Here is a 21,054-nt window from a genome sequence, read left to right as displayed (position 1 = left end):
TGAGTGAATAATCTTATGTATAAATATTGCTTCATTTCAGCAAGAATTTTTCTGGTAAATGGATGCAAGTTGGATCTCTGAGGCTGTTAAGTCTCATTTTGATTCTGCAAAAATGTACATTAGCTGTCACTTTGTTTTTGTACCTATAAATATTTTATTTCCAAATCTTGCAGACAGAATAATGATTATAACGGAAATGACAGGATCAGGCAAGAATGCTTCTTTAATAGAGAAGGTGATCAGATAGGATTCACTTTTTTTTTCTTGAATCATAGGTTACGCATGCTACACATGCTGAGAGATAAAGATCTAACTAATATAAAGATATAAGATAAAGAGAGAACTTGAATGCCTATTAGACACTATGTTCGGGTGCCTAATGTATTTCTGTACAGGATTTGTCAGAGCAACCTGGCTTTTCCCTAGAAGTAAACCCTGATTAAATATTGAAAATCACATAGTATTCACGGCTCAAATAAGATCTCTTCGGTATCAATAAACTACACTGGCTTTTATGAGGAATGATGCACCTTCTTCAAATAGTGTTGAACAAATAACAGCACTAAGTCGGATACTCCACCAGACTATAGGAATTCTTGTCCTGACACCCAGTAAGACACAAAGACCGCATGAAAGGTATAACATAATTAAATGGTCAAGTGAGGAGAGGGAAATTTCTTTACTGACTCAGTTTTTGAAAGATAATTGAGAACATTAATGGAATATTTGAGTATCTACAGTCCTGGTCAAAATCATAAGACCACTTAAGAAAGTAAGCGTTTACGCATATTATCAAATTTTTAATCCAACAAATGGTTGAAACCATTGCCAAAAGGGAAAATATGATGGAAAAAAATGAAATCTGCTTCATTCGAGACCAGGACTGTATGTATCTCATATAGAGATCAAGTTTTAGCCCAAGGAAGGGAGCCCCTGGATTTCTGAGGAATTCGACTGAAGGAAAACGAAACAAAAAATCTATAAAATAAAGAATGCATCATGTGTAATTGTTTTGACTATTTACGATAAAAAAAAAAGTTATTTTCGAAAATTATTGCTAAATATGTGTTAAATGGTAAAAATACGTATTATGGTGGTATATTTTGTTTTAATTAGTTTGGAACTGCATCTTTCACTTGATCCACTAGGGGTCACTCGAGTAGACTGCTCGTCTCATTAGAATTTACTATATCTCTAACTAATCTATCAGGCTAGATGTGCAGACAAACAATCTATAAAAATATATAAGCCTAATGAGTGTGCTAGACATTAGGTTTATAAACTTTTCCTCAATAATCCTATAGTTTAGTCTGGTGCTACCAGATCAGACTGTCTGAAGAAATTGGCTTCCTGAAACGAAATGCATCTAACATTGATGCTTTTTATTTTTCTACTTCCTTTTGCAAAACTTCATTATGTTTTGCAAAACTAAAAACAAAAACAACCCACCTTTTCCTTCTTCTCATTTCTCTTTCTATCTTCTCCACTCCCTGACTATTTCCCTAACTTAAAATGTACCAAGCATTAATACTGTAACCCTTTTCCCTCTCCCATTGCAAAACTCATTCATGTTCTGCAGGGCAGGGAACAAAAACGATAAAATCTACTATAAAACAAAACTAAACATTGCAAACTAGCGATTGAAGACACAAAGAGCTTGAATAAAAACAAAATAACAAAAATAACTAAACTAGATACAACATGAATACTATACTGTATATTTTAGTTTTCACTTTTAATTTTCATTTTCGCTCCTTCGCACTTTTACTTCAACGCCTGAAGATGATTTGTGGACGAATCGGAAGCGCCCGTGAACGCAACAATTATGAAACTTTTATTATATATATATATATATATATATATATCCTGCATAGAAAAGAACAGCAAGAACGTACTGCTAGTGGTGCACATGTCTGTACAATGTGTGCTAATGAATGCCAGAGTTTATCAGGGCTTAAAAGCCACATACGTGCAGCCCATCACTGAATGTTTTCGTGTTTCTATATACCTTTTTTGTGCTATATCGAGTGATGGCAATGTTCAAAAGCGAATTTGCTGCCATCATATATATACATACACATATATATATATATATATATATATATATATATATATATATATATATACACACTCTTATAAACATGGGTTCTTTTGTGTATTTACATTCTTATTAAAAACTCTTTTTTTTTCTATTTATTTCGAAAAGAAAATACAACTTTGTTATATATGGGTCGTGGAATTGCATTCAGCTGCAAAAGATGTTGCTAATTTGCAAATTCTTTAAACATTTATTTTAATTACCGTATATTTCCGTGTATAAGACGACCTTTAAAAATCATCTTTAAAAACCAATATTTCATAAGATACCGGGTGTGGCAATTTCTAACAAACATGGTTTCGTGACTTAGCAGTCGTCTTCTACAACCGATATATGATAAATTTATTAAAATTTTCTCCAATTTTGTACCTCGTCTTATCTGACGGTCGCTTTATACGCCGAAATATACGGTAATTCCCTATTATTTTCGGTGTTCTTATGGGATAATCATCTTTAGTTAACTATTATGTGTAATTATATTCATGCAGATATTCTATTTGATTTATACGTGCGTAATATTTGCGTAAATAGGTTAAGTAAACACAAACCTCTTTCTATATATAGTTATGTATGCGTATATATATTTGTTTAAAAAATTTTGCCTACCAAACTCCTCCGTTAGTTTTTGGTCTACAGACATGAAACTTCATATACAGTGTATTCAAACCCATGTGAAACTTTATATTTGGGTTTTAGCAGGAAACAAACCAATGCGAACGTGTGAAATTTAAAAAATGGAATTTGCCAGGTGAAGGTCGAACAACGGCATTACGAATATGCATGCGTAACGTAATAGCTATTGAGTCATGTTTTAATTTTTAGCCTCGCAGCAAACGCGTCTTCATAGCTCAGGCATTAATGTCAAAGGAAAAAGTAAATCGTAAACTAAACGTTTTGGTTTTAATTGTGGTGGTGGAGCAGGAGTCATTTTTTTTATATATATTTTAACTTTTTAAATTATTACTATATATTGGGTCTAGTATATTATAATAATAAATACGAAATCTGCATTAAGCAAAATATATTTAAGCATATTTTACGACTGGGCAATGTTGGGCGGCCTGCTAGTATATATATATATATATATATATATATATATATATATATATATATATATATATATTCTGGAAATAGTAAATTACATACACACATAATTTTTTTTATTATTTCGTGTATATACACATATTATAAGGTGATATGATATATTGTCTATAGTTTGAGGATGTCTTGTAAAGATGAAACATGGACGCTTCTGTATAGCTTAATTGCCATAAATATATTTTCACACTACTAATATATATCACATTGACAAACCGGTTCTTGTTAAAGTACCAAAGTTAAGTTTAAGCAATGATGAGCCTTCACAGTACGAGATTGGTGACCATTTGGGAATACTAGATGCTGGGATGTAAAAATTTCTAGATTAGTATCTGGAGGCGCACTTAAAACCAGTGGAAGAGATGCACCCCCAGTCTTCATTAAGTCTGGGGGTGCATCTAGAGGAAAGAAAACTGATGTAAAACCTGAAGTCTACTGTATGCTCTGTCTTGTGGCAACTAATTGCACTGATTGGGTTTAGCAGTGGCTCCAAAAGGTATGGATGATCCTACAGAAAGCCTTCACCACTATGAACAAATCGTGTGGATTTCAGATAACTTAGTTACTTCAACCTCATATATTGGAATTCAACAGAAGAGTTCATATATATATATATATATATATATATATATATATGCTTCCCACCGGACTACAACTTGGATGTCCTCAAGTCCAACGTTAACAAATTCCTAATGAACCGCCCCCTTAAGTAAACACTTCATCAAATCTCCACACTAACGTAATGTACTTGCAATAACCCTTATCCCTGAGTGGCGTCCGGGCCTTGATAAGTGGTAATCACTGTGTAAATATATATATATATCAGGGCTCTACGGACAAATTTGATTTTAGTTGACCTTTGACAACTAAATATTTTCATTTACTAGCCAAACAGATGTAATGTTATTTCACTCTAATGTTATGAATAAACCAATAATTTTATGTGAAGTTTTGTTTTATTTTCAAATTCTCTAAGATGATACAGACAAAATTTATAGGAGGAAATACAGAAATTTCAATCAGTTTCAATATTATCAAACTGGAATCAACAACTATCTAAAAAAAAAATCATTACAAATTGGCAAAGATGTCACACTTTAACATTTGCTCAATTTGAATTGTCAAATCAATAGCTTGTTTCTCTAAATCTTTTTTGTTTTCAAATAGTACTTGCTTTGTCGTCACTCTTTCGATTCACAGACACATTTTTCATTCAGTAATAGAAGATTGTCGGTGAAAAAAAAAACAGTTGCCAAAAAGAAAAGCGTTTTTTCATTTTTAGTCGCCAGCTGAAAAAAATCACTCGCAAATGCGAGTGATTTACTCGCAATGTAGAGCCCATGTAGAGCCCTGTATATATACACAGGCCTGGGTGCCCGGCGTTACCCGGGTGTTTGGAGGTGTGTGTTGAGCAAAAAAAAAAAAAAAAAAAGTGGTAGTAGGCAGGCAGGCTTGAACCTGTGACGCGAAAGCGGAAAAGAAAGTGAAAGAAAATCTGATGTCTTACCGCTACTCCATGACACAACCGGAAGTCTAAAGCGTTCAAATTTAACATAGTCAATTAAAAACAAAAGATGACTTGCAGAAATGGCATTGCTTTTAAACCTCCCACGAAAGCAAATTAGACACAAGGTTGTTTTTAATGTGGGGGAAAACCAGCTCCCCCAAAAGGGGGCACTCTGGCCATATCCAAATAAATAGTAATTGTCTCAGTATGCAGGGTTTCCCCTACATTGACCCAGGACCAATTACAGAACAGATACTACCCGGTCAGACGTTTGTGTTTGAATAGTTTCGCTTTATTTACATGAAAAAGACAAACAGAAACGATAGCATGGTGGGAATTTTGTTTAACTCGATCAAAAAAAAAAAAAAAAAAAAAAAAAAAAAAAAATATATATATATATATATATATATATATATATGAGAGAGAGAGAGAGAGAGAGAGAGAGAGAGAGAGAGAGAGAGAGAGAGAGAAACGATGTCCATTTGCGAATCTGAGATATTACGATCTGGGAAGTATGCAAAAACTTCTTGCAGAATCTAACCAATACAAAAAGCCTTTCATGGATATACACAAATGCTTGCGTCCATTTTGCCATATATATATATATATATATATATATATATATATATATATATATATATATATATATATATATATATATATAAAATAAATGTTGAACACTATGAACAAAATTCAAACCATTTAACTAATACAAATCAGCAAATTAATATTAATACCAGACCTCGAGCTTTTAATTAAGTACATGCATATATCGGCGCTACTTCAACATTAATTAAGAAAAGAATATCAAACCCCATTTCTTCTTTTAACAACCATAATTCTAATAATAACCAATGAACTTCTCTAACCACTTTAATTAAAAAACTTAACTTTAATAATACCACCTTCTCAATCAAATGGACTATCATAAAAAAGTTAAGTCTTATACTCCAGGCTCTAAGTTATGTCGTCTCTGCACAACCGAAGCTATAACTATAATTACTTCCCCTCAAAGTAAAATATAATAAAGTCTAAAAATTAACTGATTTCTTTCTGTAAACATAAGTCCAAATTTAATTATGGCAATTTTGAAATTACATAGTTATTACTTTTACCTTTCAGATAGATATATAATTTTTTCTTTAACTTTATCGTTTTTTCTACATACTTTCTCAATACTTTATAATTTAATAATCCTTTATTTTAATTCTTTATTTCTTCTTTGCTTGGCCGGTTTTTATCTGCAATTTCTGTTTTAGTCTTTAAATATTCCTATCTATCTAATATATCAATCTACCCACACTTTCATATCTTGTATGTATATTTACTTATATTTTACTACATGCATTTACTTACTTACTTTCTTGCTTTTTCCTGAATTTGCAGATACCGGCCATCCTCTCCCCTTAAATAATTTTTATTTTTATTTTATATTTTATTTAGTTATTGTTTATTTATTATTTATTTTCTTTTTATTAATTAATTTATTTATTTATTTTCCATTTAGAGTCTTTTAACAACTCTTGCTGACATTTTCTTAAGTAATAACCTGTACATTTCAGTTGACCTATATTATTTTGCCCTATATATTTTTTCGCGCCTTTTAACATTTCCTGTCTGGGTCATTTTGACATTTGTTTTTCTATTTTATATTTAATTCTATCACCATTTAATTTTTTTCCCTCTTCTTCTTCCTTGATCTTTCTTATTTATATTTATGTCTCGGCAACAGTGTGAAAAGCATATCTTATTTTTCTTTTATTAATATTATTGGAAATTTTCCCCTTTTCCCTTGTACATATTTGTGAACTATTCCATGGATTTCGGCCTCTGAATTATTTGGAACCATCTTCCAATTAAAATAATCAAATATATTTATATATATATATATATATATATTTTTTTTTTCCCCCAAAAATTTTAAGTTTAATAAATAAGTATGCTCAGAAAATTAAAAAAAAATCTTGCACTTGTCTCGATTTTTAAACCTTTGGATTTTGAATATCTTAAACAGGGGATTTCCTGTTATTTTGACACATGCGTGTGACCAATGCTTCTTCATGCTTTATAAGATGTTAAAAACCTCAACCTCGATCTTCAACCTCTGAGAACATGCCAGGCATTACTACCAGCATGGCGTGAAAGAAAGAAAAAAAAATACTATCTGGATTTTCCTGAAGAATCTTTTACGATTCGAAAATTTGAATTTAATTTTAATGTTTATTAAAAAATAATCTTGCACTCGTCTGGTCTTTTAAACTGTTAAATTTGGAAGTTTAAATATCAACAGTGCTTCTTAAACAGTGGATTTTATATACAAGATTTTTGGGCAAAATCATTTTCTTTTTTTTCATTCTGTCAACTTAGATTGGGCAAGGTTGTAAGTGAATTATACAAATAAAAACGTACACACACACACACACACACACACACACACACACACACACACACACACACACACACACAAGCTCTACTCTTAAATATTTTATTGTTTTTATAGTCTGATACAAACAGGCCAGACGAGAAACAGGACAAGCAAGCTAATTTTCATGGGCTTATGATTTCAAGAACCTACTACCCTGAATAGCAGCAAACAGCGATTATTTTATAGAGAGCAAAGAGAGTCTAGGTCAGATTATTAATACTTTAAAAATCATTAAAGTTCTTTTGTTCTTTTACCTATTATGTGTTTCACATACGAGGTAGAAATCAAGAGGGAGACCTACATGTCGCCACCCACTGGAAAATTTCCTACATTTTATAATTTGTAAAACATTTTGCAGCAGTGAAAAACCAAAAATAAAAGGATGTTGAGTAATTTTTATTTTCTAATGAGATTTTTTTTTTTTCTTGTTTAATTGTTAATTTCCTTTTATATCGGTAGGACACCCTTACAAAATTTAGGGTTATTTAAAATTATTTAATTTATATTAAAAGTGTTTTGTTTTCTACTGATATCAAGTTAACGTTAGCATGATTATTAAAGAGTGCTCAATACAGGAGGACAGAGCTGGTATATAGTTTGTTAATTATACAAACAGTAGTTACATATGTGCATACATGTTTCAGTGGATTCCCAATTCAAGGATAACACTTCATCAGACCAAAAAAGATTCGATATTGGCTGTCTATCGATTCTTTTTTGGTCTGTTCCCTTCTCGTGTGTATTTCTTCGCCCTATTCCCTCTGCTTCACTATTTGTTACCAAGTAAGATCTATGACATACTTGTAGTTTCATTAAATACTTTTGCAAGCAAAATCCGATCCTACCTCTTGCTAAATCCTACCCTCTGTTGAGAAGGACAGTATTTCTTCGAAACTCCGCGGATTAAGGACTATTCACTTATTTTGTGCTTCCTTTTTTAAAATTAAATATGTTTTTAACTCTTTTTCAACGTGTTTTTTTAACATGTTTTATAAACTACTTGTTCTCATATATATATATACAAGAGGAACCAATAAGAATTAGAAGAATTCTTTAAATGAAAACTTATCAAGATAATAAAAAGCTCAACATGTAAGGGGAGCTTAGATACAAAATAAAAAAAAAGGAAAAATTGATAATACAAAAATATATAATAATGCATATAAATTCATTCATTCATTTGATAAGGAATATATATATATATATATATATATATATATATATATATTTAGCCAGTAGAGTTTAGTTTCCTAGAAGTACATCCAATGAAACAACATGTGTCTACCAAAGAGTGCTCAATGAGTAAACAGAGCAGGTATATCAAATTTATTTATACAAACATTTCAAACCTTTGAAATATCAGTTCTCGACGATAATTCTTGGCCTGAAGACGTAATCCCCCAATGCGAGTGATTACAGAAACATGTATGCACATATGTAGCCATCAATATTTGTATAAATAAATTTCATATATATATATATATATATATATATATATATATATATATATATATATATATATATATATACACACTATTATTTCATGCATCCAAATGAAATGTTATGGAGGTGATATAATATTCTAGGCACCGATTTTCAGTATTTACTTCAACAGTGCTCAATAGGTGAGTAGAGCTAAGCAGTAAGTTATGAATATATCTGATAGTTAAGCTACATAATTTTCTATGGGATGGAACATTATAGATTCTGTGTGGCTTACTTGTCATATATTTTAATAACTTTTTATATGCTTTCTAATCGGTTTCCTTAAATTTAAAATGTCATGTCAATGCTCCATGGTAGATATTCCTAAATGACCTTTCTTTTAGTAATAACTTATAATGATCCGTGGGAAAACTGCTCTTATGGAAATAGTCACAAAAAAAAAAAAAAAAAAATTCTACCCTCCCCACCTCAGACAAATATCTGGATCGGCCGTTCATATTTATCGTATTTCTTTAGCATTAATAACAAAAAAAAAACAAATAAAATAAATAAAAGAAAAGAAAAAGCATCAACGACAAACTAGAAGGATTTCCGACTTGAAGTCAGCAGTAAACTGTTAGATCAAAAGTGTTTCTTGACATTAAACTTTATTTCTAATATAACTTCCGGTGTCAGATTCTTTGTATTTGACAGCTTTATTTCTTCTATACTTACCTGCTAACAAGTGGTCAAATTATATTTAACAAGAAGTAAACTATGCATAGTATAGTACAAAATCAAAAACATTTCCCAAAGAAAATGAAAGCACATATTTAATTATTTCCAAAATATCAGAAAGCAAAAAACATTTTATTATATTTAAAAAAAAAAAAAAAATCACATACGTTAATTGTTATTTTTGTACAAGAAATTATTTCAAATACAAATTAAAAAACAAAAACATTTTATAATATCTTCTTAAAATAAATCAAACCAACTATTTAATAATTGCTTTTGTAAATGAAATTATTTAAAATAAAAAAAAAGGATTGGTATAAAAACTTCCCCCCCCCCCTTTTTTATGTTTTTACACCGATTTGATTACATAAGTCTTTAATATCAGGAACTAATTTTGGCCTAACACTACTTGCTAGAGACTTCGGGGTTTGCTGCGGCGACACTTTGAAATATAGGCTTTGTATTACTGTACACATAGATTCGAAAAAGTTGTCAAAAAACAAATATATAACAAATAAATGTTATCAAAGGCAAGATAAGTTACTTTTCTACCTAACTGGATATATAGTTTTTATTCAATCTAACATATTAATTCAGCTCGAAAACCATACAGTGTTTACCGATGTATTGGAAAATTCAAGATGGCGTCTCACACCCTCTTTAACACCGTAAGTTTGGGAAAAGGTGTTATAAATAAAAAACTATACAAAATACTATTAAAAACCCGCCAAATATATGTCGACCTATGTCACGGTAACATATATTGAGCGAGTTTTAACAGTATTTTAACCGGTTTTTTTTTATTTATAACACCTTTTCTCAAACTTACCGTGTTAAAGAGAGAGTCAAGCGCCTTCTTGAATGTTCCAATACATCGGTAAACACTGTATGGTTTTCGAGCTGAATAAACATGTTACATTGAATAAAAACACGAAAAATATATCCAGTTTGGTAGAAAACTAACTTGCTTTTGATAACATTTATTTGTTATATATTTGTTTTTTGACAACTTTTTCGAATCTATGTGTACAGTAATACAAACCCGAAATATATACCTTCTTTCTCCTCCACAAAAATAGCAACTTAAACAAAATACTTTTAAAATAATTTAAAATTATAGCTTTGCTAAGCAACAAGAAAAATCTCCATATTGAACCGTATAATACACCGGCGGTACAGTGGTTCGTTTTTGTTTATATTTCATACACAAAGAAACAAAAAAGGATGAAGGTTTTATATTAAACAGCTTTTTAGTGTTACATATTATTATTCTAGAGTAAGAATTATCTTGAAATGATAAAACAAAAAGGTATATATATATATATATATATATATATATATATATATATATATATATATATATATATATATAATTAGCGATGAAAAGAAGATTGAAGCAATTTTTGAATAGAGACAACTGTTACCTTGTTTACTATCCGCCATAATGAATTGCATTACCTAGTTCTGCTTGACTAGTCATTTACTCTTGGCCAGGTAAAAGTGGGCTGAATTTATATGACGGATCAAAAGAAACATACAGTAAATAATTCATGTCAAAGATCTAGTATGTATTAACGTGGTTTCTTTTCTGTGTTCTTTTTTTTTTTATTTTCTCTCTATCATTTAGAGTTAACATCTGTTGCTGTGGGTAGGTGTAGCTTCTCTGCCGGAACATAATCCAGGCGGGGAAGGCCACAACTGTAACACCGACAATAAATCAAAGAGATATACGTGTATAAGCAAGTTACTAGCTTGCAGGTTACACTTCTACACAAATGTAGTAGTTCAAACTGTTCCTTCTTCGATGATATGTCTTTTATTGATGAAAGAGGTAGAAACCAGCAAGCATCACATTTCTCCCGTCCCCTAAAAATTTTTTTCGTTATCTTACAGACTGAAAGATCAGAAGTGGTTGCATGTTTATGTACATAGTCATTATTATTTATACACTCCCGCTTGATCTCCTGATTTTCTAAGTAGCACAGAAATCGCAACTGCTACCAACGGGTACTTTGTAGTACTTTACTGTCTGCAACTTAATGGTCTTCACTGTCCCAAGTCTAATCTGATTCTGCAACGAACCGCCAGAACCTGTTGAAAAAAATAAACAGATTTATTCCAGCAGCAAAGCCAATGAAGTCTAGGCCATTGTTGAGATTGTTTGTTCCCTGTTGATAGATACATTCCTCTGGTTTTGTGCAGTTCTAGGAGGTCCACAATCCCAATTTTTACTTTCTTCCTTTAAGAAAGAGCTACTTTATTGAGGCGTCTCTGACGATGAATGCCAACGAGGCTGCCCAAGCAATTTTTTGCAGACCAGAGTGCTCTTCCTCTATGGCTTTGACCCCTCAATCCCACTTTCTGATCTTTGTATCACATCATCCCACCGTAGGAGAGAGATAAATAACGAGTCATTGATTCACTCTCAAATGATGAACCAGTTCCTTAGTCTGCTTTGAAGTCAATCTGTAAAGTGTGTAGACCATTAACTAATATGGTTTGGGCCTGATTATTTTATTAATTTGTCTACATCTGAATCTGGTGGTATGTTTGCTGTTTGGGGAATTTTTTAATGGAAATAGTTCCAGACAGTTCATGGAGCTACTTAATGCAAGGGACTAACAAGAACAAAAGATGATTATTGCAAAGATACAAGATGCGTATTGAACTTAGTCTTGAAAAGGGGGAAAATAGTCAGTGGGAAGAGAGTTCCATGAGCCTGTAGTCCTTGGAAAGAAGCTACTGGAATAGGAATAAGTATTACAATGATATATCAAAACAATGAATTGATGGAGACTACTAGACCAATTAGTCAAACGAGCCGTAACCAAGGGAGCATTAAATAGATCAGACAATTCTAAAGAACACATTCCATAATAGTATTAATAGAAAAGACTGAGACTAACAAACATCACGTCTGTGAGAGAGAAAGATTACAAAGAACATAAGGGGGGGGGGTCAATAAAATTGCAGATACATTTCTGCATCTCATCAGGAACTCTCAAATGGGGCAGAGATTCACCAGCCCAAATATGACAACAATACTCCATCTATGGTCTGATATTAGATTTGTAGAGATAGAGAATAGTCTCAGGTGTGAGAAAGTGTTTCGAGCGATAGAGAGAACCGATTTTATAAGACGCAGAAAGAGCAATGGATTTAATATATGAACTCTTAGAAAAATCAAGTTTTAGAGTCGGTTTCTCCCAAGAGCAGAGCCATCCATGGATCTTAATATGATTAAACAAAACCATCTTGTACCTTAATCTACAACTGAACCCAAGTCAATTTCTAAATTAGTTACATATTTCAACTAATCTGAAGCAGATAGATAAGAAGCAACCCCTGCATAGATAGTTGTATCATCAACATGTTCAGAAGATGTTAATTTTCCAAATATTTGCTGGAAGATCATTGATATATTAAAAAAATAGTGTTGGGCCTAGAATGGAAACCCGAAGAACACCAGCATTGATAGGAGAGAGAATGGAAAGACACCATCCAAAACTACTTGCAATCTTTGATCAGAAAGAAGAGAAAAAAAAGTAATGATATCAAAAACCTCACTACTAAGCCCTGAAGATTATATAGAATACCAGAATGCCACATTCTGTCAAACGCTTTCAGAATGCCAAATGTAATGGCCCTACTTCCTCCTGAATTATCCATAAATCTTTTTTTTGCTTCTGATAAAACCTTCCTGATTGATACAAACTATTTGCAACTTCAGGAGTGAAGAATATCACACCTGTCTCCTTAACACACTGATTATATCAGTATATATGATATTAAATTAAAAATATGCTCAATTTACTGAAAATAAAAGACCCCTAAAACCTAAATTCAAGTCACTTGAAATATTTTAATAGCAAAGGTGATAAAGTCAGTATATCAAACTGTCATATCATGAATTAGATATTACCACGCCAATGCATTTAAAGCATATATAGAGCAGAACATCTATACACAACTCAAACAACAACATTTTTTTGTGCCCAAGCTAAAAGCTTCTATAATATTATCTGGAATTATATATTATCAGATACTATATGTTATTATATTATAATTATTTATTATTATTATTTTTTTTTATATTATTATTTTTTTATATTATTATTATTATTATTTATATTATTATTATTATTATTTTTTATATTATTATTATTATTATTTTTATATTATTATTATTTTTTTATATTATTATTATTATTTTTATATTATTATTATTTTTTTTATATTATTATTATTTTTTTTATATTATTATTATTTTTTTATATATTTTTTCTTTTTTATATTTTTCTTTTTTTTAATTTTTTTAAATTTTTTTATATTATTATTTTTTTTATATTATTATTTTTTTATATATTATTATTTTTTATATCATTATTTTTTATATTATTTTTTTATATTATTATTATTATTATTATTTTTTTTATATTATTATTGGCGGCGGCGGAGGAATTAAAACTGTCTAATCATTTTGACAGGGCGTAGCATAGAGCATATTGCCAGAGTCTATGTTGGGCAGTCAGACATTTTTTGCACATTCTCAAACTCCAATAAAAAGTAAGATACAATCTCAACCTCAAACAATGTGCTCAACAACAGTAAACAAAAATTTCCAATACAAGGCAATTCTATTGTCGCAAATACAAGCAAATGCATATGCATCAGTTGCCAGATCAACAAAAAGATTCACACCACTTCGGACGGAATAAGCCTTTTCCCCACATGCCCAACTTGAAGATAACAACCATTCTCTCATTCAGAAAAAGACTAACAACAAAGTAAAATATTTTGTTTATTATAAACAACAAAAACAAAAATCCATGCGAAAAGTAAACTAAAACTGGTTTGCAACATTTTAACATGCAAATCGCTAAATTGTTAAATTTTCTCTTCACTAGAAAAGAAAAAAATATAAAAAAATATATTTCTTATTCTATGAACTTACATGAAAGTACACAAAATCCTGTCTTTTTCTTTCTTTCCTTTTTTTTTTTTTTTAGAAAACTTCTACAACTTTACCGACAGAAACATTAAACTCTTCTTTTTCACTCGTCTATATATTAGGTTGGTGCAAAAATAATGTTTTTTGATGTTCAACTTCAAGTCAAAAAACATTCTTTTGGCACCAACCTAGTGTATCACATAACAGACTTTTACGAAAACTACAACATAAATAAATTTGTTTAAATGATCCTTTATTCATTTTTATTTTTTTGAATGAGTTCTATTGCATTCATAATTTTTTCTCTTTAACAAATTGTCCATTTCATTCATAATTTACTCTTATTAATTTTATATTGCACTTTTTTGAAATACTGGTACAAAACCGACTTTAGCAGCTGGTGGGCAATGTCCTTTTCTCCTCTCTACAGCCTTTGTATCTTAGAGGAGACGTTGCCAGTCTCTCTCTGCTCTTCCATTATTTTCATGGCAGGTGTTTGACTGATCTTCACTCGATGCTCTCCATCCCCAGTAAGTCTTTCATGACAAACACTCTACTAGCTACATCAACTATCTTTATCTGTGTCTAAATCTAAATGAAAATTCCATGAGTAGAGTTGTTTCTTAGAGCTGCTCGTCAGTGGAACACAATACTACGGAGCTGCTTCCCAACTGACTATGACAAGGTCGTTTTCAAGTTCAACATTAACAGGTTCTTGAAGAGCCGTCCTCTAAAAGATTTTTATCAAATTTCCATTATGGTGCCCATTAATCATTATCCTTGAGTGGCCTCCAGGACTTGATGAATAGTGACTATATGAAATAAAAATAAACTTGTTTTGTAAGATATTTTGTAAACCTGCATCCGAATACGGCGCATAAGAAACAAATACCTTACCCTGCGATACAGGTTAACCTGCAACAAATGGTGATCTCAACATTCCAATTGGATACCATACAACATCAATATTATACGTATATCACGGTTCAAAATTGTGCTGCTTCAGCCGCACACGGTAAATAGTCCTCAGAATAAGCACGTCCAATTCTAAGCATGCTTGAAGCGTTATCCATTCTTGTTGTATACTAGGGGGAGTATATATTACGGCGCCAGAACCTATTTGTAATATTCGTTGGGTGGTCTGTATAACATGGAGGGGTGTATGGCGAGTGTATATAAAAATAGTATGTATAAACGAGGGGACCAAACTGTGTACATCTTATATAGTCGTCTATATAATGTTTATTGCGTGTGTATGTGTATATTTATAACGCACATATTAAACAGATATAGATACCTTCAACAATATTTCAACAAATAGCACCATTGTCATATCGTCACCTTTTAATAGCGGGCGATTAATATGAACTAATAAATGAGGACAATATCAGAATTAAACGAAGCAAATAAACAAATACTGATCTACACCCAAAACAAGATAGAAATAGGAGAAAAATTATTTAAATTCTTAAATACTGTTTTAAAAAATATTGAATTATCATTTCAACAGTTACAAATTAAGTGATATTATTGTATTGATTCTGAATAATCCACCTCAGATTGGTTTTGCATATATATATAAAAAAAAAGGTAAAACTATACAAACACCGTGACAGCGAATTAACCCTAACCCTAACCCTAAACCTAACCCTAACCCTAACGCTGTCACGGTGTTTGTATAATAATACCAAAAAAAAAAGTAAACACGAGAGATTGTCTTCCAACAAGAGTTTAATTTTCAAAGGTAACAAAGCTAAAATGAATAAGATATCAGTCATACAAGCTCAAGACTCACACAAAGAAAAAGAAAATCAAAACAATACAAATCAATAAAACAAAACTAAAAACTCTAAAACTATTATATTGAGGAATTTTTTTTAGATGAGGATTGAAAATTTGTATTATTGTATTCATCTTGGTTGTTTTTTTTCTTGTTTTGTTTTTTACAATGTTTTTACAATATTTGATTTTTGTCAAATGTATTTATTTATCTTTTTTAATCATGGGAATTTTGTTGTGTTATATTCCTAAATACTTAGGAAATAAAGACAAACGTGAGTTACACCGAGTGGTATGTGTAATGGGGTTTATTTATAATACAGAAACGTAAGGCTGCTCGCCTAAGGTAAATAGAAGTACATAGTAACAAGTATGGGGAAGAAAGTCTGATAATCAACACGTAAGACTATCCGTCTTACTGCGACTGCTTGTCTGCCGCTGTCTGCCCAACAGTCCAATATATATATACAGTTTGTAACCGGTGTATAGCCAGTTATGTTCCTTCACAACACCTCCCCCTGAAGCTGAAATCTTCCTGATTTTAGCTTAAATACCTCTTCCTTTTAGGGTCAGGGCTTAATCTCCTGGTAACTTTTCTCTTTCTTGCGCTTTTCCTTCTGGTCAGCGTTACCCGGGGTAAAGGTTTCTGTCCAGCCCGTATGGTCGGTTCAGGCGAAATATTCATTGTTTGCGGTACACACGCTGGTTTTGGTATATCAAAAATATCGCACAATGTTTCCATTGGTGTCTCTTCCACATTTGGAGACAGTCTGGGACGTATTTGATTTCTGTGTCTTTTGCAGACAAAACTTAATCCTTGGATGGTATAGACCATGCTCCCAATCCTTTTTTTGATAATACCTTCAACCCACTGATTTCGTCCATTTTGAAAATTTTTGAAATATACATTTTCACCTGGGGAGAAGCACTTGGTATTAAGGTTTTCTTTTTTGAAAACTTTCTTTTTCTCTGGTAGCAGCCTATCGAAGACAGATCTTATCTTTCTTGCAAACATTAGCTCAGCCGGGGAAGAATTGACATTATTATTAGGATTTGGTGTCACCCTGTAAATTGCTAAAAATGTTTGAATACATTGTTCGTCTGTGTCCGTAGTAAGATTTTTCTTAAGTGCCCTTTTAAACGTATCTACAAATTTTTCGGCCAACCCATTCGATCGTGGATGGTACACAGGTGTTGTCATATGTAGAATATTTAGTGAGTCACAGAATTCTTTGAATTCATGAGCAGTAAATGCTGTTCCATTATCGCTCACTAAGGTTTTTGGCACTCCAAAACGACTAAAAATTTCATTAAGCGCACTCACAGTGTTTTTTGCTGTTGGATGTCTAAACTTAAATATTTCTGGCCATTTTGAAAAAGAATCTACAATAATCAAGTAAAAATAACCATTTATAGGTCCCGCATAATCAATATGCAGACGTGACCAGGGTAGGTCCGTCTTTGGCCATGGCGTCGTTTTTACTGGAGGATCTCGAGCTGCTAATTGACATCCTCTGCATGTCTTGACACATTTTTCAACTTCCTTGTCCATACCAGGCCAGTACACATATCCTCTCATAAGGGATTTCATTCTCGAAATGCCCGGATGACCTGTATGAAATTCCTTCAGAATTTTCCTCTGTAACGTTAGTGGAATTACGATCCTCTCACCATACATGAGCACATCTTCACAGATGGAAAAAGGCGTTGTTTGATCCACCTTTTTATTTTTTTTTTATCCATCCCAATTGATTTTTCATTTTCTTAATGAAAATGTCATTTACTGCCTCTTTTTTTATTTTTTCGAAAGTTACCGGAAGTTCACGTATCATATTACACATTGAACTTGTACATTCACTTTCGTCTTTAAGCGCAGCAATTACCGTTTCTTCGAAACTTTCGCTTCTTTTAGGGATCAACCGTGATAATGCATCTGCGTGTCCTAACTTTTTTGAGGATACATGTTCCATCTTAAACTGATAGTTTAAGAGGGTTACAGCCCATCGCTGTAATCGATTCGCAGTATGTGTGGGAATGCCTTTCTTTGATCCAAATATGGTAAGTAGGGGTTTATGGTCGGTTTGCAAAATAAAAGATCGTCCATGGAGAAATCGATTGTACTTTGTAATTCCAAATATTATCGACAGCGCCTCTTTTTCAATTTGGCTGTAATTTTTCTCCGCTGCAACCAACGTTCTTGAAGCATGGGCGATAGCTTTTGTCCTACCATCCTCATACTTGTGAAGTAATACAGCGCCAACACCGTAATCACTGGCGTCCATTGCTAGTATTAGTTCCTTTTCTGGATTGAAATGTGCCAATGCTAAGTCTGACAGTAGACATCTTTTGATATTTTGGAAAGCAGATTCACATTCCTTATTCCAGTTCCATTTAACACCCTTTTTCAGTAACTCGTTAAGAGGAGCTCTTAAATTATGTATGTTAGGGATGTAAATTGCATAGTATTGAACTAATCCCAAAAACGATTTTAATTTTGTCACTGAATCTGGAGCAGGCATCTTTTCAATTGCTTCAGTCCTTTGTGGATCCGGTCTTCGACCCTCTTTGTCGATTATTTGACCTAGATATTTAATTTTTTTCATAAAAAAATCGCATTTTTCTGGGCTCAATTTAAAACCAAATTCCTGTATTCTTTTGAATACTTCTTTTACATGCTTCTTATGATCTTGCAAATTTTCACTTTTAATTAGGATATCGTCAAGGTAGGCCATTGAAAATTCCAACCCTGCCAGCATCGTGTCCATAATTTGCTGGAAAATAGCAGGAGCAACCTTTAATCCAAAAGGAAGCCTCTTTAGCTTAAAAATGCCCTTATGAGTATTTATGCCTAAGTATTTGGAGCATTCATCGCTGATCTTAATTTGCAAGTAAGCATCTGAGAGGTCTATCTTAGAAAAATTTTTTCCTCCGTTAAGCTTAGAGAACAGATCTTCTGCGGACGGAAGGGGATAATTATGGTCCAATAGACAGTCATTTAAACCCATTGAAAAATCTCCACAGACCCTTATTCTGTTATTTTTTTTCTTTACATACACGGTTGGACTTGCCCAATCTGTGTGGTTAACTTTTTCAATGACTTCCAGTTGTTGAAGTCTATCCAACTCTTTTTCGATTGCGTCCATCGCTGAAAAAGGCACATTCCTTTTAGGTTTGAATACTGGAGTGGCATTTTTCTTTAATTCAAATTTTGCCTCTGTCTTAATACAGAGTCCTAGTCCTTCGGCAAAAACATTGGGAAATTCAGTTTTCAAATCCTTCAGGAAGTCTTCCCTTTGGTTTGCTTTTTCTGCAGTTAAAACGTTACAAAACGAATTTATGGGTTTCTCCCATAAATTAAACAGGACAATCCAATCTACCCCAAACAGGCATGTATTCTTTCCTGGTACGACGTACACTTTGGATTTATGAGTCTGGTTAGCGAATGTCACTTTGCATTTTAATTCTCCCTTGAACTCTAATCTTTTGCCGCACACACTTCTCGCCGTCTTTCTGGTTTTCGTTAATTCAGGTCGACCTATCCTTTTCCATATATCTTCATTTATAATACTAATATCTGCACCGCTATCCAGAAGCAATGTAACCAGATGTCCATTTATCCGAACATCAACATATTTCCGTCTTTCGCAGCTTTTTTCTTTATTCATGCGAAGCGTATTTACATTATCGGTCCCTTGTCTTTTCTTCTGGGCACAGTATGTTCCCTTGTGACCTCTGAGACCACATTCATAACATATTTTGTTCCTAAACCAGCAGGTCTTATTGTTGTGTCTTAAACTACCACAACATTTACACTTTAGCTTTGGGTCTTTGTATCCTTTAAGGATCCTGTGTTCTTGGAACCTGGACTTTCTTGTGGTCCCTTGCCTTTTTACTTGCTGCACCTTAAAAATATTTTTCTCTTCAATGCGAGTGTTGTCTTTCTTTATGTTAATCAGACGTTGACACTCTTCAGTGACTTTTTGCAATGTTATGTTAGGATCCGCCTCCATAATTGTTAGGATCCGTGAACGTATATCTTTGTCCCTTGGTGCTGTGAGACCTTGTACAAAGATTAAACATTTAAATTGGTCTGCGGAAATTTCATTCAATTTAAATGATTCGCATAAACAGTTCACAGTGCAAGCATATTCTAGATAGTCTTCAGCTTCTGCCTTCTGAATGTTCAAACATTTGTATCTAGAGTGAAATAGGCTATCCCTTTTATCAAATATTTTCGACAAGGTACTAATTGTTTCCTCGAACGAAACCTCCTCCGGTTTTTTTGGTAGAATTAGATTTGCATACTTGGTGTTTTCATCAGTACCCAGTTTTTGTAGTAGCAGGGTAACTTTTTCCTCATCGGTCCAGTCTAAACATCTTTTCGTAAAAATTGTTTCGTATCTTCTGTAGTATGCAGGGAAAGTAACACCAGTATCCGGGGAGTAACGAAATTCCGTTAGTGAATTTGAAATACCCTCGGCAGAAAAATTAGCTTTTCTAAATTCTTTTGCTGTGTCGACATTTGTCGTTGTAGTATGTTTGTTTGTTCTTGTTGTGCCTCTAAAGTTTTTTGTGTTCTTTCTTGTTGTTGTTGCAGCTGTTGCTGTAGCTGTTGTTGTTGAATTTGTTGTTGTTGTTGTTGTTGCGCTAAAAATTGTTGAGTCATTTTTGTCTGTTCCTGGATGCTAAGGGCTAGAGCCTTAGTTAACTCTGCTAATTGTTCCATGTTAGCTTCTAGTACAAAAATGTCTTTTCGAATTCTACACAATAATTCCAAAGAAAAATCGTAAATTTACGTATATCGTAAATTAGTAGCAATATGCAGACACAACACGTTTCAACAAAGTTCATCCATAGTAATTCAACAGGCTTTGTAAAATAATTCTTTTTTTTTTTTTTTTTTTTTTCAACAACGTAAGTTCATACACAAAATATTTCTTACTTCCCACGACAAATAGTTCCAATTATTTATATAAAGGCAATAACAAACAATTAATTTTCCAAAAAAAAAAAATATATGGCTGCCGTTCCCA

At 32.3% G+C, this 21,054-nt stretch overlaps 1 protein-coding gene across 2 annotated transcripts in view; it reads right to left on the bottom strand.

Moving 5' to 3' along the window:
• Positions 1–21,054, bottom strand: part of LOC145277561 (synaptic vesicle 2-related protein-like) — a 198,463-nt gene that overhangs the window by 100,117 nt on the left and 77,292 nt on the right. The window contains exon 1 of one of the 2 annotated variants that reach the window (XM_080129048.1): positions 10,716–10,975. The exons of the other annotated variant lie outside the window; for it this stretch is intronic. Within the exon in view, the coding sequence (XP_079985174.1) occupies positions 10,716–10,746 (31 nt within the window). The 5' untranslated portion in view covers positions 10,747–10,975. Of the gene's footprint in view, positions 1–10,715; positions 10,976–21,054 lie in introns of those variants that run through there. 2 annotated transcript variants of the gene reach the window in all.

This window comes from Euprymna scolopes, chromosome 1 (assembly GCF_053919585.1).
Source record: "Euprymna scolopes isolate OS-2025 chromosome 1, ASM5391958v1, whole genome shotgun sequence".
Taxonomy (NCBI): Eukaryota; Metazoa; Mollusca; class Cephalopoda; order Sepiida; family Sepiolidae; genus Euprymna; species Euprymna scolopes.
The sequence above is the reverse complement of the archived record's forward strand: the minus strand, read 5'-3'. Positions and strand labels throughout refer to the sequence as shown.